Source organism: Anser anser (genome assembly GCF_964211835.1).
Source record: "Anser anser genome assembly, chromosome: 10".
Classification (NCBI taxonomy): Eukaryota; Metazoa; Chordata; class Aves; order Anseriformes; family Anatidae; genus Anser; species Anser anser.
In genome coordinates this window covers 13,259,713-13,287,693 of record NC_139730.1, presented here as the reverse complement: position 1 = coordinate 13,287,693, position 27,981 = coordinate 13,259,713, and the positions used below count along the sequence as shown (strand labels likewise).

General features: G+C 64.2%; 2 protein-coding genes across 2 annotated transcripts; one reads left to right on the top strand and one right to left on the bottom strand.

Moving 5' to 3' along the window:
• CSPG4 (chondroitin sulfate proteoglycan 4) lies at positions 1 to 24,286 on the top strand. Its single transcript, XM_083849783.1, has 10 exons — positions 1 to 791; positions 9,366 to 9,529; positions 10,320 to 13,889; positions 14,105 to 14,584; positions 14,841 to 15,017; positions 16,677 to 16,875; positions 16,995 to 17,126; positions 17,219 to 17,373; positions 17,646 to 17,829; positions 18,223 to 24,286. The coding sequence occupies exons 1-10, from the start codon at positions 701 to 703 to the stop codon at positions 20,112 to 20,114; spliced, it is 7,044 nt and encodes a 2,347-aa protein (XP_083705909.1). The 5' UTR covers positions 1 to 700; the 3' UTR covers positions 20,115 to 24,286.
• Positions 23,438 to 27,950, bottom strand: SNX33 (sorting nexin 33). Its single transcript, XM_083849786.1, has 2 exons — positions 25,873 to 27,950; positions 23,438 to 24,284 (listed from the first exon to the last, which is right to left on the bottom strand). The coding sequence occupies exons 1-2, from the start codon at positions 27,305 to 27,307 to the stop codon at positions 24,031 to 24,033; spliced, it is 1,689 nt and encodes a 562-aa protein (XP_083705912.1). The 5' UTR covers positions 27,308 to 27,950; the 3' UTR covers positions 23,438 to 24,030.
• Positions 27,951 to 27,981: the final 31 nt, after the last annotated feature.

Below are 27,981 nucleotides of genomic sequence, written 5' to 3'. Positions count from 1 at the left end.
AATCCATCAGTAAAAGGTGTCTCGGGGGGAAAGGGACCTGAAATATTGACGTCTGAGCGGAAGGAGATGTGTGCTGCACAAGGGCTCAGCGGGGAAGCCAGGAGCAGGTTTGGGGAGATGGAGAGAGGGGCTCCAACGTGAGCCAGAGCAGGGTGAGGGCTCGCAGGGTGGGGACATGCTGTCACCAAACGGGTCCGAGCTCTCCCAGATGTGTGCACCATCGGCTTGGCCCCAGGGAAGGTGGATGCCCAGGGAGAAACCACGAAGCCCTTTTCCCAAGCCTTTCCGCCCTGCATCCCACGAGCTGAGCATCACCCCGATGGCCCTAACCCTGTTGTAGGACCCTCGGAGAGCCCCTCCTGCGGGCAGCAGTGGGCAGGAGGCGTTGCAGTGAGCAGAGAGCACCCAGGAGCACCCCGCTTCGCCCCGCAGCCTGGGCACCCTCAGGACAAGCACCGCCGCTCCTCCCCGTGCGTCGCCCCAGCGGGAACAAGGGCGCTTTGAGAGCAGGGTGGGTCGGGGAGCGGGAGGCCACTAGCCCTTTAAGAGGGAAAATTTGTAATCCGAGCGAATTCCTCCTTTCTGACAGGCAGGAGAAGCCGCAGGTCCCTCCCTCGCTGCACTTTATTAAATATAGTAGTAGCGGCAGCCCTCGGCTGGAAGCGGGCGCTGCCGGAGGCTGCTCCGGCCGGGAGGCACCATGGGCACCCGAGGCAGCCCTGCCACGCTGCTGCTGCTGCTGCTGCTGGCCTGCCAGCACGGTCCCCTCCGCGCGGGACCCCCAGGCGGAGGTAAGCCCCCGTCCCACCACCCTGCTGCTGGAGCAGCGAGGGACAGGGGGACGCTCGGCGGTGGAGGCACAGGGCAGAGCGCGGGGCTGGCTGGGCGGGGAGTGAAGGGGACCCAGTGTGAGCACCCCTGGGTGCCCTCCAAGGAGCTGCCTGGTTTTGGGCAGGGTGTTTGCAGCCTGTCCCGCTGGAGGATGAGCTGCTGGGGCTGCTCGGCAGGGCTGCTGTGCCCCGTGTCTCCCGGGGAGCTGCACGCCCATGTCCTGCCGGCTGCTTTCCCAAGGGTGCTGGGTGGGATGGGGCCCGTGCGTCTTAGCGGTGCTAAGCGGTGGGTGAGGAGGGAGCTGAGCAGCTTCACCAGGGCGTGCTTCACCGCCTGGCTCTGCTCTGTCTGTCTGTGTGTCCATCCAGTGCACCGGGGTGGGCGCAGACCCCGGCGTGGGGCACGGGGCTTGCCTTGCACCACAAGGTCTGAGCGCATGGCTCTGGGCACCCCACAGCAGGGTGGGAGCAGTTGCTGGGGGGCTGGTGGTGTTGTGGGGCATGAGGGACAGCAGGGACCGTGGTGGGGTCCGGCCACCCTGGGGATGAGTCCTCCCAGCGTGCCCAAAAGCAGAGAGCAGCCCTGGGGCACCTCGCTCTGCCATCCCCGTTCCCTCCCCGGGGAGCAGGTGGCCTCCCAGGACTTGCTCCTCTCCCTACAGGCTTGTTCCTTCTTTCCTTCATGCACCAAAATATTAGGATGCCTGGCAAGCTGAGTGGAAAAAATCCCTTTGTTAATGAACAGAGTGCTCTTCTTCCTTCCAGCGCTGACCTTTAGGTCCTGGACAGGGCTTCCACCCCGTGGGGCTCTTGCCTGCTCCTGTGCGCGGGAGAGCTTCAGGGGCTGCCCTGGCACCCTCCGGAGGTGCAGACACCCCTGTGGCATCCCAAAATCACTGGGAGGCTACTGCCAGGCTTGAGCATGGACAAGGCGCAGGCATGGCTTTAATTGGCACTGCCAAAACCCAGAGGTTTGCCCCCAAATACCACCCGAGGCGAGGGCGCGGCTCCAGGGGGCAGAGGACATCTGCTAGCTCAGGCCCTTGGGGCTGAGAAGGGGAAGAGGTTTTGCACCAATTTCCTGCCGTGCCCAGCCCGAAATGGGCAGCCTGTGCCCATCAGCTGTATATCGAAAAGGAAAAACACCAGGAAGTTTCTCCTCCTGCCATCAGAGCGCGAAACTTTAGCAAAGTGCTTAGAGAGCAAAAAGCGCCCGGTCCCCCAGCAAGGCCACCAAAAAATGAGTCCCCCAGTCCTCGTGCTGGGCACTCGGTGGGGCCGGGAGCTTCCTGGGAAGGGTGCTGGAGGAAGGGCAAAATGCAGCCCGTGTCCATCCCTGGGCCAGCTCTGTCACCTGCCTGCCACCCGTGGATGTCACCCCCGTGCTTGGAGACCCGGCCTCTCCTTGCTCCGACGCTCAGCGAGGGCACCGCGTGCTTTGAGGTCACGGCTCCGGGCAGCTGGAAAAGTTTCCAGCTGATGGGAACGGACAGGAAAAAGTCTGACAGAGGGGGAATGCAAACTGGTATCGTGGGAATCGGGGAGGAATATTCTTGTCTCACTCTTATATTTAGCAGCGGAGGGCTGCAGGCAAATGTATAATAAGTGCATTCCTCCAAGATCGCAGCTCGGGGTTAACCTCAGCCCGGAGGAACTAACGTCAGGTTGCAGGCTGCCCAGGAACACGGCCTCATGGGCTTCGGCAGAGGATGTGTGTCTAAATTAGGCCCCAAGCACAGCTTGGCCACGGCGCAGCCCTTCCCATGCGCCTGCAGGCACCAGGCTCTGCTTCGCTCCTTTTCGGGACTCCCCTGGCGTCAGCAGGCTTGTGGCTTTCCTCAGCCCCCAGCTTTCCCTGGGAAAGCTCCTCAGCTCGGGCTGGAGCCGTGCCCACGTGCCCGAGACTGCCCTGTGTCTGCACACCTCGTGGAGATGTGGAACGAGAGGCTCCTCATCCCCAAACCATGCCCCAAAACCTTCCCATCGCCACCGTGCCCATCCCCGTGGCTGGGACAGGGCAAAGGGAAGGGGAGAGCTCAGACAAGGAGCAGTGGGAGAGCTTCCCTCCTCCCGAAGCAGATGTTCCTCTGCGCTGCTCCTGGAAAGTCTGCACGAGGACGGAGGCTTTCAGTTAACGCACAGCCCCCGGAGAAAAAGGAAGCCCAGAAGAAAGCAGCCTCAAAAAAAAAAGCCACTAGTTACCAAGCTGCTTTCACACAGGTGGATTTTTGGCCAGGCCTGTGCTTACCAAACACGGCCCCAACATCCCTGGACACCAAGCAGCTTGTGCAGGGAGCAGCACTGAAACGGGAGCATCCATGCGGGGTGTCCGAGGGCTCCGCGCCCTTGGGCGCACGGCACAGCGCCCCGGGGAACCGCGCCGCGCCTGGCGGTTGCTCTTGGCTGCCTGACAGCCGGACAGACAGCCGGTAGCAGACAGCAAGCACGCTGGGGAAGGGCGGGCACTGCTAAAAACAGCAGAGAAAGCCACGGGGAAAACCACCCGGCCTCAAGGTGGCCGGTCCCAGCACGTGCCCGCCAGCGCTGGGGAAATGAAAGCCGCATTCATCCAGTGCCACCGCGCCGAGGGCCCGTGTGCTGCCGTGACTCAAGGGTTATTAAAGGAGCCTTTATGGGCCGTGAGTCAGGGAGGGATGGGCACCGGGAACGTCCCATGCTGCTTTTGCCCAAATCTTGTTTTTCTGGCGGTTGTTCTTCCTCCCGGCCGCACGGTGCCATGCACACCTCCCACAGCCGGCCAACAGTTTGAAGGGGAAACCGTGCAGGCAAAGGTTGTTTAGCCTCATCCCATCTCTTTGGTCAAGACGTCTCTCTTTTATTATTTTTGGTTTTGGGGAAAATAAGCCCAAATCCACACATTTTCGGAGCAGAGCTCTTCCCACATAGACATCTGCCTTGGGATATCAGAGATGTCGCGTCCCATCCCACAGAAACCCGAGGGTCCTGGGGGTCATTTCCTCTGGGAAGCGGGGAACACGAGGCTGCCGGAGCCGAGTTTTGGCCAGCGGTAGCTGTGGCTGAGAACAGCCTTCTGCCCCGGGGGGACCTGCTCACGCCTCCCCGCGCCACCAGCCCTTTCCCCACGTATGTGCTCCCAGCTATAAATAGAGGGCGGGCGGGCAGGCGTTTATTTTCTCTATAAACACCAGCCCTCGGCTTGTTTCTCAGAGATGGGAAAGGCGTGGGGCTGAGAAATCCCGGGCTGGGGTGGGAGGGCAGGGTGGGGAGGGGGCCCCTGACAGCATGAGAAAGGGGAGAGGAAGGATTTCAGCTGCTCTGCTACAGCCAGACCACCCCAAATCCCTTTCCTGGGTGCGCTGGATGGGGAAATTAAACCCGCAGGTTGCTGCTGGCACAGCTTTGGCATCTCCCCCCTGTGCGCCCGCACATTTGCTCCTCTGGAGCTCCTCTCCCCCCCCAGCCCCAAATTTGGCTGGTGCATCCCCGTTGTCCTGGCGCTCCGAGGCCGATCCGTCCCACGCCAGGCTGGGAAGCGGCTGCCGGGAAGCTCTCCAGCGGCGGCCGGGCTGTTTGTTTGCAGCCGCGCATCGCTCTGGTAACATCCAGCCCGTCCTGGGTGGATGCTCGGGAGCCTCTCCAAAAGGGGCGCCCGGCTCCGCTGCCCCCGGGGGCAGGTCAGGGTGCGGGGCCGTGTCCCCGTGCCCAGATAGGGGGCCGTGTCCCCGCTCCCAGATAAAGGGACTGGCCGGGCAGCTGGAGCCCCAGCACGGAGCTCACCGCGAGCAGGGTGGAGTTGGGAAAAGTTGGCAGCCAGAAGGCGAGAGGCAGCTCGAGAGAGCGAGGAGAGGGGAAGAAAGAAAGAACAAAACCCGTCTTGGGATGGTTTGGAAACCACGTCCTCTGGGGCTGATACAAAATTTCCAGGCCAACTTCTCCTGGCAGAGGGAGATGCAGCGAGCCTGAGTCACGCTGCCGGGGCCGTCACAAAAGCCCCATTTAGCCGCTGGCCTCCCCAAATCCTCCCACTTTCTCCCCCCCCCCCCCCCCCCCCCGTTCTCCTCCCAGAGCAAAACCTCCAAGCACCTCTTCCAGCTCGGGCTGCCTCCCCGCATCCCTCCGGATCCGTTAGCACACAGAATTAAAGCCTCCCCATCCCGGCCTCCCTGCTCCAGTCTGGGGGGTGCGGCAGGGGCGGGCAGCCCCCTCCCCATGTGCCGGACGCACGGATGCTCATCCCCAGGTGTGACCCACGATGTCACGCTGCGCCCCAGCCACCGGGATGTTTAACACGTGTGCAGGGTGTGCTCTTCCAGCTGCACACATGTCCCCAAAGGGGCAGTGCCGGCAGAGCACCCTGGAAATTTTTGGGGGTCCCCGGCACCGTGGCGGTGCTGCAGGGGCAGATGCCAGCGCCGTACCCTCCCCTCGGTGGCTCCATGCAGGGCAGGGCAGTGCAAGGAATGCCAGCAGCACTTGGGCTGCTTGAATCATGGCAAAATTACGCTGGGGAAGCGAGGGCCGGAGTGGCGAGGCTGCGGCCAAGGCTCCTGGACCCATTTCAGAGCAAAGCGCTGCGCCACCTTCCTCCTGCCGGGGCCGTGCGGGCCGAGTGGGGGCCACGGCTGCGCCTGACCCTGAAGTCCGTGGGCTGCAGAAAGGCATTTTTGTGCGGGAGCCAGGGCAGGAGAGCGGGGAGGCAGAGAGGGAGAGCAGCTGGGAAGGAACTGCAGCAACAAACACAGGCGGAGGCTCTCGTGGAGGTAGGGGCGGGTGCTGTGGGGCGAGCAGGACGTGCAGGGGAGAGCGCGGTGCCTCTTCCCTGGGGGTCTCCTCCAGCGGCCAAAAAAAGGGGGTGGCGAGGCTCCTCCGCAGCCAGCGGCGTTATCAGAGGCGGCTCTGCTCTCTCTGCTTTCCAGCAATCCCTGCTGCGCCTGGAAAGCGAGGGCGGGAGCGAGGAGCAGAGCCCCGCTCCCTGGTCCGACTGCGGCAGGGTTTGGGAAGCGCGCACGGCCCTGGCACGAGGCCGTGGGAGCCATGCTCACAGCCTGCAGGAGAAAACACAGGAGCAGGGATGAGGAGGAAAAGCCTTCCTCCATGCCACGGGCTCTCACCGATGCCAGCAGGGGGGGAAACGAGGCAGCAGCTCCTCCAGCTGCTCCAAAAACTTGCTGCAGGACATCCCTGAGGTCCCCGTCGAGATCGGATGCTCAGGGCCAGCTCCCATGCCGCCCAACCCTGTTGCACGGGGATTTCCCCGCTGTACCCATCTGGGGTCTCTCGTCAGCCCTGCAGCCAGCAGCCCCCAGCCCCCCCCCCGTCCCCAGAGGGGGCTTTGGGGCCCCCCTGCTCCCAGCCGAGCCCCAGCCAAACCCCGGGGCCTCTGCGCACCGGCTGTGTTTGCCTTAGCCCGCCTCGCAGGCTGCTCATTTCCTTCCCCGGCCATAAATAAAACCACGCCGTAAAACGAAGGGAATGTGGAGCATAATGCAGCCTTTCTCCGAAAAACCCAGCAGAGGCGCGGGGCAGGCGGGGACCTCTTCCTCCTGCCGAGCCCCCTCTTGTCCCCAGCCCCATCCCGCAGCTCCCGGGGAGGACGAAGCCGGGGGCCACCCACGGCGGAGGCAGGAGGGCTGGGTGAGCCCGCTGCCTTATAAAGTCACCAAAACCCCGGCCCCGAGCGCCTGGGAGCCCGCTGACGCTGCGGAGGAGGAATGCACCAGGCTGGGGCGTCCCGGAGCAGCGGCTGCCAGCGAGGGGCTCGCCAGCCCCGGCACACAGGGGCCGCTTGTTCGGGGCGAAGCACAAACACCGGGCTGTTGGTGGGGACAAGGAGCCCTCGCTCCACACCTGATTTTCCACCCCAGGAAGGCCGGGGCAGGGAAGGGCTGAGGACACAGAGAGCCTTTCAGGTGGGGTGTGCATGCACGAGGCGCCCCCGGCCCCCGCCCTGGAGCTGGGGGTGCAATTAAAAGGTTGCTTTAACGAATTCCAGTCCCCTCCCTGCAAACACAGGCGGGCGCACGGCCCCTTCCTGCTCGGGCAGCCTGAATGAAGCCTTGTTGAGCAGCCAGCCTGCCTTCCTCTGGGCAGGCTTTCCTCCACTCGTCCTCAGCATCCTTCCCAGCGGGGACGCGGTCCCCTACACCCCAGGCACAGGGGAAGGATGTGTGTCCCCCTGCCACAAGCACTGCTTGTCCCAGCGCCGTCCCCAGGCACTAGAAAACAGCCGGAGGGGCCCAAGCAGCTGTGTTTTCGATGGAAAGGGGACGAGGCAGGGGGAAGCAGGCCAGGGCATCCCAGACCCGGCGCGTGGCCGGCGGCTGGGGCGGGCGCCCAATGCGCACAGAGCCCTCGCTTGTTCGCCCGGCCCCAGAGGAGCGGAGCACGCCCGGGGTTTGCTCAGAGCCTGGCTTTTGGCTTTCCTCCTTGTTATTTTCAATGAAAAAAAAAAAAAAAAAAAAAAAGAAGAAGAAGAAGAAATAAAAAGACAGTGCAGCCTATAATCTGCTGGCTGCTGGCCGGCTGCTCGGAAACTGTGACGGGGGCCCCACTCGCCTCCGCAGCCGCCTTTCTACGGGGCTGGCGAGGCGCAGGGCAGCGATTTCCTGCGGGACCCTGCAGCTGGGAACGGGAATTATTTTTAGCCGGGGGGAACGGGGCGGCCAGGGGCTTGCCCCCGGATGCGAGGATTTGCTTCTCTCCACGTGGGGTGCGAGGGCCAGCCGGGGCATCCCCTTCTGGGGACAAGACGGCACATTTGTCACCCTCGGCTTTAAACCACGGTCCTGACAGCCTGCTGCAAGATGTGAGAGCTGCCTTCGAGCACCTCCTGGCCGGGCTGTGGAGCAGAGGGGTGCTGCAACAAGGTTTGAAGACAAACAGCAGTAACTCGCATTGCTCTGCTGCTGGAGAAAAATCCCAGCGCCTTCTGCAACGGGGCAAGGGTCCCCTCCCCTGCAAGCAGCATCCCTCCCCTGGGCATCGGCGCTTTTGGCAGCCTTGCGCTGTTTTTCAGCAACATCTGAAAGCCACGTTTGTTGGGCTAGGGGAAGCCACAAAAGCAAAGGCTCGGTGGGAGCTGGAGCCATGCATGCACATGGGGGAAAGCTCAGTGGGAACCAGCACGGAATGTGCAGGCGAAGTCTCCTGGGGCCCAAATGCAATGCGGGCGTGCGTGCCTGCGTCCCATGCCTGTGCAGGGAGAGGGAAAAGCCTTTTGCAATGTGCTGCGTCCAGCGTGGTGCCAGAAGGGCCATCGGGCTGGTTTTGCAGAGACCAGCAGCGGGAGGGAGCAGGTCGGGAGAGGACAGCAAGGCTCCGGGAGTCACTGGCTCGGGTGAGGAGGACGAGGAAGCCAAAGTGACACTTGCCAACGGCATGCACAAGGACCAGGAAATGAGCAGGCTTGAGTAAGACGTGCTGGCAACCCTGAGCGAGCGGCTGGCCGTTAAAGCGGGCGTTGGATATTTCCATGCTGCCATTCCCGCCCTGCCCGGCGTGGGTGGGGTAAGGCTCCTTGCAATGCCCTCACTGCTCTCCCGGACCCCAGCAGAAAGCTGAGGCCCTTCCTCTGCTCTCAGAGGTGGGATTTGGTGTCAGGGCAAGGAGGGCTGCAAGTTCTGAGGCCGCTCGGCTGTCCCCAAAGTGCTCAGACTGGAGACGCTCCGTGGAGAGCCCAGAGGAGCATCCCTCCACAGGGCACAGCCTGGCCAAAAAGCACAAAAAGTCGCCTAAACCTCACAGAGCGTGGCCTGAAAACATGAGTTCCCCCCCCTCCCAGCACATCCTCCCCAGACTTTTACATCCTACAGGTCTTGACAGAGTTACTGCTTCATCCCGCAGGCACGGAGCTAACGGTGCAGGGAGCGCCGCGGCGCGGGGCCACATCCAGCATGTGCTCCGCACGCGGGTGCAGTGCACACACATGCATTTAGCCAGTGAGCAAGCACCACCGCTGTAAAATTAAGCTGTGCCACACTGTGGTTACCTCGTGCTTTTCCTCCTGCCAGCGCCCTGTGACACAGTCCCTGGTCTCGCGACCGCATGCCATTGTGCTGAGTCCGCTGAGGTCTCGCATACGCTGGGTGCTGAACGCCTTCCAGCGGCAGCTCCAGCCGAGCACGCTCCCACATCCACATATGGATTGCACACACGCACTGCACGCATTTATTCCTCCTGATCTGTCAGAGCCGCTGCCTCCGGGGCGAACCTTAGCAGCGGTTCGACGCTACGGGGAGCTGTTTGAGAACGGTGCTGAGCGGGGAGAGGATTTGCATGGCAAGGTTTCCCATTCCTCCCGAGGGGCACAGGGGTGTCCGAAATGGACAGGACTCCTTAGGCTAACAGCACACCTCCCTGCACGTGTTCAGGGGGAGGCTGGAGGCTGCAGCCTTCGGGCCCCATCGCGTGGCCGGCGCTGGAGAATGCAGCTCCCAAACGCGCAGCCCAGCGAGGGAAGGGGCCTGGGAAGGGGGCTGAAGGCTCACAGCACCCACACGGCCAGGGCTGAGGGTGCCTTTCCCTGCCTGACCCTCTCCTTTTCCCCCTCCACAGCCTCTTTTTTCGGGGACAGCTACGTGGAGATGCCGCTAGCGGACGCCTCGCGCACGGTGCGGCTGCGGCTCCAGCTCTACACCAGCCAGGGCAGCGGGCTGCTCTTCCTGGCTGCCGGGCAGCCCGACCACCTCCTGCTGCAGCTGCGAGCCGGCACCCTGCAGGTTGGTACCGCAGCTCCCCGAGTCCCTTCGGGGATATTAAAGATGGGGAAACAGCCCCCAGGTAGGGAAGCTCGGCCATGGGAAGCATCTTGGACACCCTGATGCCAGCACCCCGTGCTCATTGCATGCTCAGACATGGCACTGAGCACCCTGGAGCGCAAGGGGTTGGGGAAGGGATGGGCCAAGAGGACCAGAGAAATGAGAGGTCTCCACCCAACGCCCCCATCCCACCGCAGGCCAAGCGCAGCTGGGGCGTGGGAAGGGAGCGGGACAGAAGAACAAAATTTCCTCTTGTGGTTACACGGGGCTGGTGCCCACCACACAGGAAAAAAAGCAGGGAGCATCCAAAGAACACATCCCTGCTTCCCCGGAAGCTGCTGGGCTGGGCCACGGACCACATCTGAGCACCAGCAAGCAGCTGGCCGGAGCTCCCCAAGGCAGAGCGCGTGTCTCAGGGCCCGCTGGCCAACCCTCTACTTAGGGAGGCTCCGGGCTGCTGCTCGTGGGGACGGTGCCCACCCCATTTCTGGATTATAGAGCGGACACATGCAAGCCTGCTATTTCCCCTGCCAGTCCCCAGGCTGATGGCTGGCGGGGCTGGGAGCAGCCCAGGCAGTGGGGAAGGGGCTGGGAGATGGAGGAGCACGCAGGGGCAGAGCAGGGCAGGGCACATGGCAGTGAGCAGAGGGACCACAGTGTTCCTAAACCCCCAGGGATGGGTCCACGCTTTGTCAGGAGGGTGCTGTGCACGAGCCCAGGTGCTGACCCCACTTGGTTTCCTTCCCCCAAGGCCAGGCTGCGGCTGGGCTCGGAGGAGGTGACGCTGCAGTCGCCAGCGGAGCTGCAGCTGGACAACCTGGCGGTGCACGACGTGGAGCTGCTGGTGGAGGACGGCAGGATGACGCTGACCATCGACGGCCTCTTCAACAGCTCCGTGGACATCCCGGGGCCCGTCCGGGAGCTGGACATTCAGTACGGCCTCTACGCTGGTGGCACCGGCGGCCTCAACCTGCCCTACCTCGCCGGGGCCAGCTCACCCTTCAGAGGCTGCCTCCACTTGGTGACGTTCAACGGCCTGGATGTCCTCTCCCTGCTGTCCTCCGATGGCAGCTCCAAGGTCTTCCACGAGGTGCAGGAAGGCTGCAGCACACAGTTCTCTGCCGAGCCCGAGGACCCCTTTGGGTTCCTGGGGCCACAGTCATACGTGGCGTTCCCCACGTGGGACGCGAGGGAAGAAGGGACCATCGAGTTTGTGGTCACCACAGACGTCACCCACGCGCCCCTCATCTACCACGCGGGCACAGAGGATGACTTCTTCTACCTGGAGGTCTCCAACGGGCGCCTGAGGGGCTTTGTCAACAAGGGAAACGGCGTCGTCGTCCTGCACAACAACGTCTTCATCAGCGACAAGCAGCAGCACTACGTCAAGGTCTACACAGGCACCCACAAGCTCGAGATCCTGATCGACTACTACGCCTCCTCCACGTCCAACCGGGGCATCAACAACTACCTGGACCTTCGGGGAAACCTCTTCATCGGAGGGCTGAACGAAAAGGCCTTGCAAGGGCTGAGAGTGCACCGCCTTGCCTTCACCTCGGCGGGCACCATGAGCAACACTTCCTTTGTTGGCTGCTTGGAGGACCTGCGGATAAACCTGCAGAGGAAGAGCCTGCAGGATGCCGTGCTGACGAAGAACATCGTGGCCGGCTGTGGGAAGTCGGACCATGACTATGAGGACTACGAGGAGGCGTACGAGCAGGACGAGGCGCCCACCTCCCCTCCGCCGGATGCCTGGCCAGCAGTGGAAGGGTGCCGGCCAGACAGCAGCTTCCCACCCGCCTTGGCCAACATCAGCAGGCTGCTGCACATCAGCCCCCTCGTCCTCTCTGAAGGGGGCACGGCCTATCTGGAGTGGAAACACGTCCAGCCGACGGTCGACTTGAGCCTTGCGAACATCCGTCCATCCCAAATTCTCTTTACCCTCGCCGGGGACCCTCGGCACGGCCAGCTGGAGCTGGACGTCCCCGGGTCCAGGAGCAGGAAGAAGTTCACCTTGCTGGACGTCGTGAATCGGAAAGTCCGGTACGCCCATGATGGCTCCGAAGCGCCCATGGACCAGCTGGTGCTGGAGGTGACGGTGGCCGCCCAGCAGGGCGTCCCTGAGTGCCTGCGGCAGGGGCAGAAGTACGTGCTGCCCATCATGGTCAGCCCCACCAATGACGCCCCGCAGGTGATCTTCCCCCACGGGAACCAGATGACCATCCTGACACACACGCGGAGGCACCTGAGCACGGACACCCTGCAGGTGCTGGACGACGACACCTCCTGCGACGACCTCGAGTTCCAGCTGCACGGCAGCCAGAGGCTGGACGAGGGCTACGTGGAGTACGACTTCCAGCCTGGCGTGCCCATCGAGGAGTTCTCCTGCAGGGACCTGGAAGCAGGCAACGTAGTCTACGTGCACCAGAGCGGGACAGACTTGCAGCTCACCTTCCAGGTGAGCGACGGCTCCGTCCCGAGCCCCGTTGCCACCCTGAGGATCCTGGCCATAGAGCCCGACATCCGCCTGCGCAACAACACCGGCCTCTCCATCTCCCAAGGGGGGGCTGCGCGCATTTCCACAGCCAACCTGTCCGCCGAGACAAACGCCGTGAAACAACGGGTGCCCATCCTGTACAGCCTCACGGAGCCCCTCAGGTATGGCGAGGTCCAGAAACAGGGGAGCACGGGAGGGGAGTGGAAAAGAGTCGAGTCCTTCCAGCAGCAAGACCTGGAGCAAGGGCGCATCCAGTATTTCAGCACAGATCCAGAGCACCGGCTGAAGGATGTCGTGGAGAAGCTACGATTCGACGTCCAGGTGGGCCAGAAGGTCTTGCCAAACAACACTTTTCTCATAAGCATTAAAAGAGCCACCATTAAGATGAAGACCATGGTCCCCCTCCAGATGAAGAACAAGCGGCACAAAAACATCACCAGCAAGGAGCTGGAGGCGATGCTGGAAGACCCAAACTCTGCCCCAGTCCCTTTCCGCTATGTGATCATCCAGGCCCCCAGGAAGGGAAACCTGGAGCTGCTGGGCAGCAGGCTGACCGAGGGCTTCGCATTCACCCAGGAGGACCTGCAAAGAAACCACCTGAGCTACAGCGCGACCGTCAGGAACTCCCAGCAAGCTGAGGACGCCTTCCAGTTCCATGTGCGCGCCGGTGAACAGCACTCTCCCGTGTACACCTACCCCATCAGCATCGGGGGGGACCCCGACGCGCCAGACCTGACCAACGTCCTGCTGATGGTGCCGGAGGGGGGCCAGGCTGTCATCTCCAAGGACCACCTGTTCGTACAGAGCCTGAACAGCATGGACTACCTCTACGAAGTGATTGAGGGGCCAGCCCACGGGAGGCTGGCATGGGCCGCGTCCCTTGGCAGGGCGTCCGGCGAGGAGATCACGGAGTTCACCAACGATGACATCCTGCACCGCCGGCTGCTGTACCAGCACGATGACTCCGAGACGCTGGAGGACGACATCCCCTTCGTAGCCACCAGGCAGGGCGAGGGCAGCACCGAGCCCGAGGCGGAGGAGGTGAGAGGGGTTTTCAGGGTCTCCATCCAGCCTGTCAACGACCATACCCCCGTCCGGGTGGTAAGCAAGGTGTTCAACGTGGTGCGCAACGGGCAGCACCTGCTGACAACGGATGACATCGCCTTCACTGACAAGGACTCGGGCTTTTCCGACGCGCAGCTGGTGCTGGCCAGGAGGGACATCTTGTTTGGCAGCATCGTGTCCGTCGATGACAGAAGCCACCAGCTCTATCGGTTCACCCAGGATGACCTGAGGAAGAAGAAGATCCTCTTTGTCCATTCCGGGGCTGACCGGGGCTGGATCCAGCTGCAGGTCTCAGACGGCCTCCACCAGACCACGGCCCTCCTGGAAGTGCAGGCGTCAGAGCCCTACATCAAGATAGTCAACAACACTGGCCTTGCCATCCCCCAGGGGAGCCAGGGGAGCATCGACGCCTCCGTCCTCAGCCTGGAGACCAACATGGACATCAGGTCGGACGAGGAGATACGGTTCCTGATCACCACCCCACCGAGGTGGGGGGCCGTGCTTAGAGGGGGGCAGCCGGTTATGGCTTTCTCCCAGAGGGACCTGCTGGCAGGAGAGGTCTCCTACCGCCACAACGGGAGCAGGAACGCCCGGGATGAGCTCCAGTTCACCGTGGAAGCAAACGAGGTGGCGGTGGAGGACACGCTGGCCATCACCATCTTCCTGGACACCCACCCAAGCCCCCTGCGCATTGTCAACAACAAGGAGATACACGTCTTCCAGGGGGAGGCGGCCGAGATCAAGCAGGAGCACTTACTGGTGAGTATCCCCCTCTCTGCTTGTTCCCCAAAACCCACATCACACCAGACTTGCAGGGGGGCTATTTAACCCCCACCTGCAATGACCAAAGGACTTGTGCCCACGTCAGGCTTTGCCCAGGGGCAGAGCCCAGGTCTGGCTTTGCCATGACCCTCAGAGCAACCCCTGGCAAATGTCGGCCCCACACTCACACCGTGCCTCCCCCACGCTCCCAGGTGGCCCACGAAGAGATCCCCCCCCAGGACATCGTCTACCTGGTGAGCAGCCCCCCGGCCTCCGGCTTCCTGGTGATGGTTCAGCACGGCCGGGACTCGGACGAGCCGCCCAGCCTCGACCCCGTGCAGTCCTTCACCCAGGAGGACATCAACAGCGGCCAAGTCCTCTACCTGCACTCCAAGCCAGAGGAGGAGCGGGACCACTTCGTCGTGGATGTCACAGCGGGGGGGGCAGACCCCCTGGAGGGGGTGGCAGTGAGCCTCAGCGTGCTCCCTGCCACCATCCCCCTGGACGTCGGCAACCTCACGGTGCCGGGAGGAGGCTCTGCCATCCTCTCCACAGCCGTCCTCAACATCCCCAGCGACTACTTCGTGGCTCGTGGCGTGGAGTTCAGGGTGCTGGAGCCCCCCCGCTTCGGCACCCTCCTGAACACCAAGCGGCCCGAGGAGGGGAGGCTGCAGAGCTTCACCTGGAGCGAGGTACGGGGCTGGGGCCACGGGGAGGCTGCAGGGGGGCTGCCCCTGGGATGGAGGGTTTTAGGGTGGCAGGTTCACCCCGTCCGGGTCTGGTGTGGTGGGGGGAAAGCCCAAACCCAAAGCTGGGGGCCACGGGGAGGGGATGCGGGCAGAGCACCGGTGCCAGCCCCTCTCCCTATCGTGGTGCCGGGGCCGTGCCCAAGGGCCGTCCCCCCCCGCGCCCCGCAGCCGGGCCCTTCAGCCAGCCCCTGCCCCGCAGGTGGAGAACCAGGAGGTCCAATACAGGCAGGACGTGCCCCGGGCTCGGGCCGACAGCTTCACCCTGGTGGCCAACGCCTCCGACAGCGGCCGGCAGAGCCAGCCCCGCACCATCTTCGTGGCCATCGCGCCCCGGCGCACGGCGGGGCCCCGGCTGCGCATCAACGCCGGGCTGCAGGTAAGGGGCTGCGGGGGGGCACCGGTAAACAGGGGCTGGGGCCGGCCTTGGAAGGGCTTCTCCGACTCCTCCTCCTCCTCTTCCTCCTCCCCCGGCGATGCTGAAGCTGTCCACAAGGTGGGAGCATCGCCTCGCTGCGGCGGCTGCTGGCGGCTGGCTCACGCAGCGGGGCTCAGGCGGGTTTCTCACCGCTCCTCGCGCCCTGCTTCCCCAGCAGCCCCCCCTCTCCCACCCCAGCAGGGATACCCCAAAGGAAGGCGGAGGGGGGGCTGCCCTGCAAAGTTTGGGGTCCCCATCCGCAGCCAGCCCATGGTCTGCCCATGCTGCCCTCGACCCCAAAGCCCCCCCCAGCCCAGCAAAGGCAGCCCCCCTCCGGCAAATCCCTTTTGTAGGGCACTGAGCCCCGCTCTGCCCCAGCTGTGCCCAAACCCCTGCAGGGTCGGGTTAACCCCTCCTCTGCCTCGCAGCCAGCCCAGCAGCACAGTCACTCGGAGAAGCTCTACCTTCCCTCCCAACCACTATAAAACCATCAAAAGACAGGAAAAAAAAAATAATAATAAAAAATACACCCAGAAGCACAGGTTTGTCCTGCGCAGGACAAAGCAAGCAGCATGCAGGAGGGGCCGCGCGTGTGTTTGTGCTCCCAGAGAGATGACTTCAGCGTTTAAAGGTCAGCCCGGGCCCGGCACGGAGATTGCACAAAGCTTCCCCTGCTGCACGCACGCCAGTGGCAGGGTGCAGAGTCCACACGGGCAGGACCAGGCCCTGCGGGCTGCGCTCCCTCCTGCCAGGAGGGTGGCTGGATGCCACCAAGGGAGGCTTCTGCTGCCCTCTGCGCCGCGCTGCCGTGCTGCCGGCGCCGTTTCGCTGCCTCCACGCCAGCTCTCCCAGAGCGCAGAGGTGACACGGAGTGTGGGCAGACATAATAAGCCAGAAAAGGAGGGCAGGAGCGCAGCTTTAATAATTCAGAGCGGATGTGGGGCTCGGTGTGCTCGGCCCCGCTCAGCAAGTCTGCCCCCGCGCAGCGCTTCCCCCATCCCGCCTCCCCAAAGCTGCGCTTCCCGGCCTCTCTCCCCCAGTCCCGCGGGGGCTGCTGACGGATTTGATTTCACTGCCGGCACCCACACCCACTCAAGAAATGTTTGGGGATCAGCCAGCTGGAAAGTGAGGAGAAGAGCTAAGCTAACCCGACGCAGCTGGCTCTGGGGAGGGCGCGCAGGACCTGACATCGCAGGAATAATCCTAATCCTGGTGTCTGCGGGACAGGGATGGGGCAGGGGATTAGGAACGGGGCATAATGCTGCCTCCTGCTCACCTTCATCCCCCTGCAGCCCCGGCAGAAGGAGCCCCAGGGACTGAAAAGCCCCTTGGGGAATGCAGGTGCTGTGGGATCGTGGTGGCAGCGTCCCTGGACATGGGTGGCACGGCCGGCTGCAGGGCGGCACGGGCAGCACGCACCCTGTACGTGCTGGGAAACATGGGCACGGGGTGATGCAGGGCTTGGGAGGAGGCCAGGGCACGGGTGCTTTGCCCAGCAGATGCACAAGGAGCCCTTGTGTGGCGCAGACATGCCTCCTGGTGCAAGGCACCAGCACTCAGGGACGGGCTGGGGATGGCCGGGATGCCCCGGGGGGGTTACAGCCTCTCCCTGTCCCCCAGCTGCGGAAGGGTGCCACGGCCACCATCGGCCCCCAGACCCTGCGTGCCGAGGACGAGGACAGCCCGGCGGCGGAGGTCACCTTCTCCATCCAGCCCCCAGTCAATGGCAAGGTGGTGCTGAGGCCGGCGCCTGGCGTGGAGGTGCGGCGCTTCACCCAGGCGCAGATCGACAGCGGCCTCGTCCTCTTTGTGCACCAAGGTACGGCCAGGACGAGGCGTCCCCTGGCACTACCCCTGTCCCCAAGCCCTGTGGCACCGAGGTCCCCCTCGTGCCAGGTTAGGGGGCTGCGCCGTGCCCCAGCTCCGCACTTTCTGCAGGGCCCCTGGATGGAGGCTTCGCCTTCGACCTGTGGGACGGCGAGAACCTGTCCCCTGGGCACTTCTTCCTCGTCAGGGCGCAGGGCGAGGAGCTCAGCCTGGCCAAGAAGCAGAGCCTCACCCTCTGCCCAGGTGGGTAGGGGGCAGCGCGCGGGGGTCCCGGCAGCCAGGCTGCTCTGGGGGCAGAGGGGCAGGGTTGATGTCCCCCCCGGCGTGTTTTCCAGGTGCTCTGCAACCCCTCACGAGTGAGAACCTGCAGGCGGTGAGCAGCAGCCCTGCCAGCCCCACGGCCCTCTACTACAGCATCGAGCAAGCCCCGCGCCTTGGCCGGCTGCGCACCGCCCGCGGGGACGAAGTCAGGAACTTTACCCAAGCCCAGGTGAGGTCTCGCCTCCTCCAGGAGACCCTCCATCAGCCCCACAGCTCGGGGGTCCCACCCCATTTGCTGGGTGAAAAGCTCCTGCCGGAAAGGTGCCTCCTTGGTGGAGCCAAACCAAGTCCCCACGGTGCCCACGCCGGCTCCAGCACTGGCACCAGCAGTGACAGTCACACCACGGCAGCCAGAAATGAGATGGGTCATGGCATCACGGCATCATCTGCTGGGGTTATTTTGCCATTAAGCAGAAATGAGCGAGCTTTCTCCCCTCCTAGGTGGACGGCGGGATGATCTTCTACCAGCACGAGATGCCACAGGAGCCCTTCTGGCTCACCCAGGACGCCATCCGCTTCCGCGTGGTGACTCCGACCTCCATCTCCGACTCCTTCATCCTGCTCGTGCTGATATCATTTGAGGCGAATTGCCCCCAGCGCTCGACTCAGTTATGGAGAAATGCAGGTAAAAAAAAAAAAAAAAAAAAAGGAAAAATCAGCCCGGGGGATGGTGCGGAGTGTGGCTGGAGGAGAAGCAAGGGACAAACAAGTTCTCCTGAGGTTTGCACAATCCTCTCACTCGGGCAGGGAGGTGGGGATTGTGCAAACGTCAGGAGAGGCTGTTTGTCTGAAGGAAAAGCACAATTGTACAACTTCCCATGCTCCCTCCAAGCATGAGCTCTGATACCACACCGACATCTGACAAACCACGTCCATCCTTTGCTGGCCCTATCCACACAGTGCCTTCCTCCCGTTGTCTTGCCAGCCTCATCGATCCTATTTTCCTCCCCCATCCCTCTCCGTTTCTTCACATCCCTCTGTTTCTGATGCCGCTTTGGGTTTTCCCTCCTTCTCCCAGGCCTCCGGCTCGCCAGGGCTGAGCGGGCAGAGATCGGCACCTCGCTGCTGGACGCGTCCAACCTCCTGAGCCAAGTCTCGGTCCCCGAGAGGGCCGCGCACGATGTCGTCTTCCTGGTGACGGGGCTGCCTTTCCACGGGCAGCTCTCGGTGGCTGGCGTGGTGCTGGGGCAGCCGCAGCCCTTCTTCCTGCAGTCGGACCTGGCTGCCGGGCGCCTGGCCTACACCCACGGCGGGGACACTGCCTCTGAAGACCGCTTCCAGTTCCAGGCTTGGCTCCGGCCCCGGGCGCAGCAGTCCCTCCGTCCTCCCCGCCACGGGGTACTCATCTCTGAAGCTTTCAACATCACGGTGAGCAGCGGCAGCGGGAAGCCACCGCGGGTGGTGAAGCAGCGCCGAGCACTGCAGGTCCTGCACGGCTCCACCGTGACATTGTCCCGGGAGTACCTGGACGTGGCCGAGCTGGAGGGCTCCCCAGAGGACGTGGTCTACACCCTGCTCCAGAGACCCCTCGCTGGCCACCTGGCCAACGCACACAACCCTCAGGTGGCCGTCGAGCGCTTCACCCAAGCAGACATCAACGCCGGCCACGTGGTGTTCGTCACCACCACCAGCAGCAGTGTCCCCGAGTCCTTAGCCCTGAGCCTGTCCGACGGCCACCACCCGGCCACCCTGACCTCGCTGGAAGTCGTGGTGCTGCCCGCAGCGAGCCCGGTGCCGCTGGAGGTGCCCCAGGAGGTGAACAGGGCCACCCTGACCCCCCGGCACCTCCCGGGGGAGGGCGATGCCCTGTACAGGATCACCAGGGACCCGAGGTTTGGCCAGGTGCTGGTCAACCAAAAGCCGGCGCGGGGCTTCTCGCAGGCGCAGCTGGACCACGGGGAGGTGACTTTTACCTTCACCCAGCTCACCTCTCCCCAGGACAGCTTCCAGTTCCTCGCCACATCGCGGGGAGTGAACAGGAGCGGGGAAGTGAACGTCACCGTCCGCGCCCTGGTGACGGCTCGGCCGGGGAGCGTGTGGCCACGGGGCACCACGGCCCTCCTGGACACCCGCATCCTCGACGCCAGCGAGCTGGCCAACCGCACCAGGAGCGTGCCGGTCTTCAGGATCCGCAGGTCGCCCCACAGCAGCCGGCTCGTGAGGGTCTCGGGGGACCCAGGGCAGCCCCCAAGCCCGATCGAGACCTTCAGCCAGAGGGAGCTGGAGCAGGGGCTGGTGGGGCTGGAGGTGCTGGACGCCGGGGACACCCGCCAGCACCCGCAGAGTGACAGCTTCCTCTTCGAGGTGGCGGCTGCCGGCGTGCCACCAGCGCTGGCAGCCCTGGAGTACATCACCGAGCCCTACAATGCCTCGAAAGCCTACGGTGTCACCCTACTTGTGGCGCCGCCAGCGCCATCATCCCCGGTGCCGTGGCCCCAGGGCACGGCGCGGAGCGGCCCCAACGCCAGCGACGTGGGCATGGTGCCCCCCAGCGCCTGGCCGGGCCCCGGGGCCACCGCCAGCCCCAGCCCCGTGGAGGGGGGCACCTTCCTCAGCTTCATCGAGGCCAACATGTTCAGCATCATCATCCCCATCTGCCTCATCCTCCTGCTGCTGGCCCTCATCCTGCCGCTGCTCTTCTACCTGCACAAGCGCAACAAGACGGGCAAGCACCACGTGCAGGGCACCCCGTCCTCCAAGGCGAAGAACGGGGCCGTGCCGGAGCAGGAGACCTTCCGGAGGACGGACCCCAACCAAGGCATCCCCCTAACGACTGTCAACTCCCTGGAGGGCAAGGGCGCGGGTCCCCCGCCCCAGGGCATGGGTCCTGGGGTGCCACCAGACCCTGAGCTCCTCCAGTACTGCCGGACATCCAACCCCGCCTTGAAAAACAACCAGTACTGGGTGTGAGGGGCTCAGGCGTGGGGGGCACAAGCGGCCGGACCCCCCCCAGACCACCCCAGAGCATCACCATCACCGCTGCCTCCTTCTGGCTCGCCTCCTCCCCCGCAGGAGCTGGCACCGCGCGGGCGCAGGAGGACCCTGGGGATGGGGGGGCTGCCGGTGTGGCCCACCCAGGAGCTCCGAATCTCCGGACAGCTTTGGGCAGGGGGGCACTGCAAGAGGGGAGGGGGGGGCCAAAGGCCAGCGCAGCCCTGGGGTGCTCGCCTGGGACACCCAAGGGTGCTGGGGGGGGAGCAGGGGGGCCCGGCATGGGCGAGCAGCTCTGGGCGCGAGAGGGAGGATGACGAGCGGCTTGCACTGAGTCAGGCTTGGGATGAAGCTGCCCAAATCCCCCAGGGCTAGGCGGGCTGAGGCACTGGAGCAGAGGCTCGGAAAAACCCCGTGGCCAATGCCGAGGGACTCCAAGGGGTCCCCACCCACTTGGAAAAAAGGCTCGGAAGCCGGAAAGAAGAGCAGGACACGGGACCTGACATGTTTTCCCACTGTATACTCCAGGATGGCAGAAGTGCAGGGAATAAAGTGCCTTTTCCCGAGGGGCATCCCAAAATCGGTCTGCCCCAGCCGCCTCCCTCCCAGCGCCGCTCCTTGCCAAGCCCGGCGAGCTGCAGAGCAGCATTTGGAGGTGGCAGGCCGAGCCCCGGGCTCTGGCTCAACTTTTCCCCGGGCTGACGGCCTGAACGCTTAAATAGAAATTATCCGAGGAAAAACTGAGTGCTGGGCTCAGGATGGGGCCCAACAAAAACACCCCGCGGGGCTGCAGCCGAGTGCCTCCTGGCGGGGCACCTCCTGCTCTCAGCATGCTGCGGCAAGGCTGAAACGCCGCCGGGATGTCCCATATCCCCTTCCTATCCTTTTCCTAGAAAAATCACTCTGGGGCCGCAAAGCCAGGACGTTTGTAGGACCAGCCCTTTGCCCAGCTGCATTTATGACCCGCTATTTGCCGTCCTGCAGCCGTCGCGGCTCCATCCCCGCATGCCCCAGCCCTGACCCGCCTGCTGCTCCCCAAAACCCCTGCCGGCCCTCCCTGCCCTCCCTCCCGCTCCATGCCCCTCCCGGCTGCTCGCAGCAGCCCCCACCTCCTCGCCGAAGCAGCACACCCCGAGGAGACTCGATAGAGGGAACGTGGCCTACTTTGAGGAGCAAAGTGGGTTATTTTAAAGGCTGGTGGTTTTACTGCCCGCTGCCGGGAAATATCCGCTTCCTGGGGTCACGAGAGGACAGGCAGCAACCTGCAAGACGCCAGCGCTGAGCGCGCTTCTGTGGGGCCAGGCTGTGCTGGCAGCAAATCCCCCACAGAGCACCACCCAGTGCAGAGCCACCAAGGGGCTGAGAGCCGGTGTCCCTTGGCCACGGTGCCACCTCCTGCACCCCGAGCAGCCCGCCTGGGGCCGAGGATCCTGGTTGTGGGTGCCCACCTGGCTCTGCGGGGCACCAGGGAGCTTCTGGCTGCCCCCCGTGGGACCCCTGGGGGCAGGAGCTGGGGCAGCGGGCAGGGCGAGGAGATCAGTCGCGGCCCGGTTACACGGGCTGGATTTCAGACACCTATTGAAAGGCGAAAAAACACCAAGCCAAACAGGTTTCTTTCAACACCACCCAGGGCAGATCGGCTCGGGTGGCTTTGGGAACCTCCCATGCAGGCGCAGGGATTTAAGGAGCGGGAGGCTCCATTCCTGGCTGGGCTCCATCCCCGCTCCCGGGGCCCGGCACCCTTCAGAGCCAAACCCGGCACCCCAGGGTGCCCGGAGCGCTCCGTGCCCCATTTCGGCAGCCCGTGCCTGCAGCCTGCAGGACGGGAGCTCCCCAGGCCCTGGCAAGCGAAGGATGGTGAGACGGGGACCTGGCCACCAGCCCCGGGTGCACAAAGCCTCCCCCGGGCAGCTGCGGCAGCGCTCCACCCCGGCTGCGCATTGAAATTCAAGACAGATCCAGCCTGACCCGCGCCTCCACACCCAGCAGCTCGCAGGCAGGCAGGCAGGCAGTGACGGAGGGACGAGCTCCTGCAAAAACAACCCGCCCAAAGACACTGAAATACGGGGAGGCATCCCGGGATGAGCCCCGCCGCCCCATCGGAGGGGACCACCAGCACCAGGGGGACAGGGAGTGCTGGCCAACCCTCTTTGCCATTAAATATGGTCAATGGCACCGTGGCCAAGGTGCTGCCAACCCTGGTAACACCTCGGGCTGGCTGCAGGAGAGCGCTGAGCGCTGGCACCGGCTCTTGCTCCCCGCCCGGAGGAGCGCCGCGGGCTGCTGGTGCCGCGCCGGGGTCACATCCCCAAGTATTTGAGGAACGCGGCGATGACGAGGAGCACGCCGCATGCTGCCCGGTCTTGCTCCCTGCACGCTGCCAAAACCCGTCCTCGCCGACCGGCCGGGCGGGTTCCACATCCGCTGCCGGCGGGCACCGGGGCATCGCCGCCTGCACCGCGCCCTGCGAGGCTGAGCAGGGCAGGATGGAGGCAGGCGGTCCCTATAGCTGCTGCCTGCCCCGTGTCTGACCTGCAGGCTGCGGTGTCCCCGAGCTCGAGTCGCCTCACGGTCCCCTGGCTGCCTCATGGGGATGGCAGGGGACAGTTGTAGGGCCACACTGTCCTCCCCAGGGGGGACTGGGACCAGGGGTGGGGACGGGGTGGGATGGGGAACGGAGCCGACGTAGGATGGGGACCAGGTATAATAGGATAAGTTGGAGACAGGGATGGGGATGGGGCCAAAGTAGGATGGGAAAGGGGACGGGTAGGACCAGGGAAGGATGGGGAGAAGGTGGGATGGGGAGGAATGGGAACAGGGCAGGACAGGGATGGGATGGGAACGGGATAGGACAGGATGGAGATGTGGAGGGATTACCCGGGGTGGGATGGGGACGGGACAAACTGGGGCAGCCCCAGGCGGGGATGCAGGAGGAAGCACGTCTGCACTACGGCATGCCCATCCCCATGGGGTGGGACGGGGGGGCTCTGGCAGGGCCGCACGCATCCCGCCGCCCCCCCAGCGCCGCTGTTCTCCACGCGCTGCCCCGCTGGCCCGCGCGCTGGGGCTAATTTTAACCCTGGAGCGGGGCCAGGCCGGCCCCGACTTCCCTCGGCGTGATTTATCCCAGCCACTTCCCTTCCTCCTGCCAGCCCCGCTCCGGGGGGGACGCTTGGGAGGGATGCTCAGCGCCGTGCCCCCTCCACGGAGCCCTTCCTGGAGTGGCTCTGCTTCCCCCAAAACCTCCCAGGGACCGGGGGAAGCTTTCTACCGACGGTTTTATTGAAAACGCTGTGGGCTGGTTTGGTTTTTTTTTTGTGTGTTTTTTTTTTTTTATATATCCCTTTTTCTAGTCAACAGCAGTGCTTGAGAAAAGAGATTTCCGTTCGCTTCTGTGTCTATTTAAAAATCGGTAAAAATGCTGCAGAAACGGTTGCGAAAAATGGAAAATATTGAAAATATCTCATGACCCCAAAACAAAACAAAACAAAAATTTCTCTTCCAAATAAAGACCTTTCCCCTCAGAAAAACTCTCAGTGTGCAAAATGTCGACCGCTTTGATTTCTCCTCCCAGCGAGCCGGGATGCGCCCACCTCTCTGCTCCAGGAGGACGGGTGGTTTTTTTTTGGAAAAGCTAAAAACGGCTGGGCAGAGCTACCAGCACCGCCAAGTCGCTGTCCGTGTGTCTCGTGGGAAACACCCGCGTCCCCCCTGGACCTGCTGCGCGGTGGCATGGCACCGCAGCCCGCCTGGGGGAAACCCCAAAGGTATTTGGTCACTAGCGTCATGAGTTCCCACTCGTCCTCAGCCCCCCTAAACAGAGAAGCTCTGCAAGGCCGCGGAGAGAAAACTGCGTGGTTTCGGAGGGGCAGCAAGCAGGCACGTCGGGGGGGCGTTAGAGGTTGTCGTACATGCGCAACGTCTTCTCCAGCTGCTGGCTGACGCGCTGGTAGAAGATGATCTGCTGCTTCAGGTAGGACTGCATCATCCTCTTGAAGTCGGCCACGCGCCGCTCGTGGAAGTGGTTCATCTCGGCCTGCAGGGCGAAGCCCACCACGCGGCAGCGCTTGCGGATCCCGTCCGCCTCCTCCTGGTCCATCCGGCCCTCGTCGCTCATCCGCTGGCTCTCCTTCACCTTCGCGAAGGCGCCTGGCGAGGCAGGGCAGAGTGAGAGCTGGTGGGGACCTGCGGCATCCCCTAAAGGGATCGGGGATGCGTTTGGGGTCCCCCGGCCCCTCCAGCCCCAGCTCCCGAGAGCCCCGAGCTGCTTCCCACCAGGAGCAGCTCTCCACGGGGCGAGCGGCGTGCTTGGGCGGTTCATCAGCGCACGCAACCCTTGCACCGCTGCCGCTGCCAGCTGATAACAGCCCTGCCTCGGAGCTGGCAGCTGGGGCGAGCTCCTGAAAGAAACTTTGCTACAAAGCGCAGCTTGGGCTGATAGCTGCATGGGGAGCTGGAGAGCCAGGCAGGACATTGCTGACTGCAGCATCCCGGGGACGGAGAGTGCCCGAGCCACAGCCGATGCTCCGACACCAGATTTCCCCCTCCTTCCTTTTATTTTTATAGCTCGGTTTCGAAAGAATCCCGCCTGGCTCTGGCCCTGCATTCCTCCCCCTCCTTAGTACAGAGGCTGTTTGCCTGCAAACAGGATCTGGCCTCCAGCGGTGGCTGGGAATTCGTTCCCTCTCCCTGCCGGCAGCAGGGACCTGGGGTCGGGGAGCTGCTGCTGCCCCCAGAGGAGGAGGAGGAGGAGGAGGAGCCCAGAGGAAGCAAAGGTTGGAGGCCAAATCCTGCCTTCCGCTCTGCCCACGCGGCCTCGCTTCCGGACGGGATCCAGCCCGCGGTGGTAAACAAAGTGAGGAGAGGAGCGCAAGGAAGCGGCCAGGGCTGCTCCTCCGCGCCGTCCCCCGGGGACATGGAGCCACGCGGGGGCTCTGGGGAAAAGCCCCTGTCCCCAAAGCCACCGGCCAGCACGGATGTCCCCTCCCTGCCGTGTCCTGGGAGGGGTGCGTGGACTTCGGCCCCGCTCCCACACCCAGCCCGGGTGTGCGTCACACCCGGCCAGGGCACGGGGACACCGCCGGCTGGGATTTATCCCCTGCCCTCCCCAGCCACCCTGCATGGGGTGCTGAGCGCCCTGGGCAGCCGGGTGCTGGACCCTGCCGTCCTCTTCTCTGACGTGCGGGGATGTAGTCGCAAAGACTTTGACCCTGGTTGTCCCCAGGAGGTCCAAAAACTGAGCCTGGACCCAGCAGCACCTCCAGGGGTTGGGAAGTGCTGCCACGTGTGATGGTCCCAATGGCCGTCCTCATCATCAACCCCACCCTAATCGTCATTGTCATTGTCATCCCCATCCTCAACGTCATCCCCATCCTCACCATCATCCCCATCCTCATTGTCATCTTTATCTTCATCGTCATGCTTATCTTCACTGTCATCCCCATCCTCATCGTCATCCCCATCCTCATTGCCATCCCCATCCTCATCCTCATCCCCATCCTAATCATCATCCCCATCCTCATCGTCATCCCCAACCCCAACCCCAGCCCCATTCCCGTCTCCATCCCCATGCATCCTCGTCCCATCTTCATCATCATCCCCAGCCCCAACCCCAGCCCCATTTCTGTTCCCGCACAGCAGAGGGCTGCACCCTGGTCCCACTCCACTCGTGGGACCATCATGCAGGACATCCCCAGCCCTAAGGGAGAAGAAGCCACCCCCGGGAGAGCCCCCGTACCTTTCTGGAGGTGGATGATGTCCGGGAAGTTGGAGAGGAGCCCCTGGTACAAAGAGAGAGTGTCCAGCATGAGGAACAGGTCATTCTTGGGCTGCTCGGCGAACATCTCCCCCACGGTCTCGTACGTCTTGCCCGTGTGGGAGATGGCGTTGTTGAGGGCATCGGAGCTGTAGGGGGGGTCCATGTGGAAGGAGTGGCTGATGGCTTGGAAAGCGTTGCCCAACTTCTGGAACTCTTTCCTGAAGCCCCCCACGTGCTTGCGCACCAGCTCCGAGGCCACGTTGGTGAGCTGCAGGACGCTGTCGTCCATCTTCTTGCTGAAGGCCTTGAAGGCGTCCACGCGGTCCTCCACGTCCTGCAGGTCCTGGTGCTCCGTGGGGATCTGGATGGTGAGGAGGAAGCTGGCGCCCACCATCTCGTCCTTCTCCGCCCGCCGCTTGCCCAGCTTCCACTGCTTCTCGTCGCGGCAGCAGAGGAAGTGCTGGAAGCCCTCGTACTGCGAGAGGACGGGGTGGCTGGTCATATGGTCCATCCAGAGGATCAGGCGCCGCTTGCGCTTCTCGATGAAGTCCTCCTCGAAGCGCCCGGTGGCCTGCTTCTCGGGCAGGTGGGGCACCGAGATGACGGTGAACTTGTGCAGCAGGCGGTTGTAGAGCCAGTCGAAGTGCTTGTAGCGCCGGTAGACGGGCGAGTTGATGTTGCTGGGGGTCAGCTTGTAGGAGATGTAGCTCTTGATGCCCTTGAACTTGGTCTGCTTGGTGGGCTCCTCCACGGAGCAGATGAAGGGGTGGGGGTTGGCCCTCCACTGGGGGCCCCGCGACCCCATCTCGATGCTGTACACCTCGGCGATCTTGGACATGAGGGGCACGTCGCCCAGGATGAAGGCTTCCACCCCCGAGCGGACGAAGCAGGAGAAGCGGTTGAGGTTCCTCCCCACCACGCTGCCCCTCTTGGAGGAGCTCAAGCTGTCCTGCCTCTCCAGCGCCGGCTTGGCCCGGTAGCCGGCGGGCTGGTGGCCGTAGGGCGGCGCCGGGGGCTGCAGGCCGGGCGAGGGGTGCCCGTTGGCGCCCGGCGGGCTGCGGGGCTCCTCCACCACCGTGCAGGCATCGTCCCAGTCGTCCCAGTCATCGTCGTCATCGTCCTCAAAGCTGCCCTGGTAGGAGACGCCCGGCGGCGAGGCGTAGAAGGCCGAGCCGTGCCCGGGGGAGCCGGCGGGGCTGCCGGGGCTCTCGGTGTAGCCGGAGCCCGCTCGGGAGCGGAGGATTTCCACGTAGGAGGCCGGGAAGAGGCCGGTCTCGCCACGGCTGTTGGTGCCCTGCAGCCAGCCGTCCAGCGAGTCCTCGCTGAAGATGACGAGCTCCTCGTTCTCCTGGATGCTGATCTCCTCCCTGTTCTCGCTCTGGAAGTTGTAGAGCGCTCGGGCTCTCAGCGCCATGGCCGGGGCCGGCAGAGGGGGGGAAGGTGGAGGACGGCCTCAAGCGGAGCCCCCGCGGCCGAACAGCCGAGGCCGGTTTTGGGGGGAAAGGTGGCGAAAAGCGAGCGGGAGCCGCTTCAGGGCTCGACGCCCCGCTGGCGGCACGGCGCCCCGCTGCTGGGCACCATCCCCCGGGGGGGCGGCCGCCGGGCTTAGCATCCACCGGGGGGGCTCGGCACGGCCAGGCACGGCTCAGCACGGCTCGGCACGGCTCGGCACGGCTCAGCACCGCTCGGCACCGCTCGGCACCGCTCAGCCCCTCTTCTCCCCCCCACCCCCCCAGCTGCCTCCCCTGCCGCAGGCAGCCCGGGGGGGCTTTCCGCCAGCCGGCAGCGGCCTTTTTTTGGGTTGTTTCGCCTTGTTTTGCTCAGTTTGGGGTTTTTTCCTTGCTTTTTTTTTTTTTTTTTGCTTGCCCCCCCTTTCCCAGCCTCCCCCCCCCCCCCCCTCGTCTCTCCGTTCCCGCAAACCTGCAGCGGGACGGAGCGGGCGGCGGGTCCCGGTGCGGGTGCGGGTCCCGGTGCGGGTCCCGGTGCCGGTGCCGCTCCCCGGTGCCGGTGCCGGGCTGGCCCCGCCGCCCCCCCCCGGTGACGCACGGCCCCGCCGGGCTCCCCGCGCCGCCCTCCGCCGCCCTCTGC

Excerpts from the sequence above, each read along its gene's own strand:
- SNX33 (XM_083849786.1), bottom strand. The coding sequence starts at position 27,307 with ATGGCGCTGAGAGCCCGAGCGCTCTACAACTTCCAGAGCGAGAACAGG. Across the intron at positions 24,285-25,872 it reads CATCATCCACCTCCAGAAAG|GCGCCTTCGCGAAGGTGAAG; the intron begins GTACGGGGGCTC and ends CTGCCTCGCCAG.
- CSPG4 (XM_083849783.1), top strand. The coding sequence starts at position 701 with ATGGGCACCCGAGGCAGCCCTGCCACGCTGCTGCTGCTGCTGCTGCTG. Across the intron at positions 15,018-16,676 it reads GCATCAACGCCGGGCTGCAG|CTGCGGAAGGGTGCCACGGC; the intron begins GTAAGGGGCTGC and ends CCTGTCCCCCAG. Across the intron at positions 17,374-17,645 it reads GGAACTTTACCCAAGCCCAG|GTGGACGGCGGGATGATCTT; the intron begins GTGAGGTCTCGC and ends CTCCCCTCCTAG.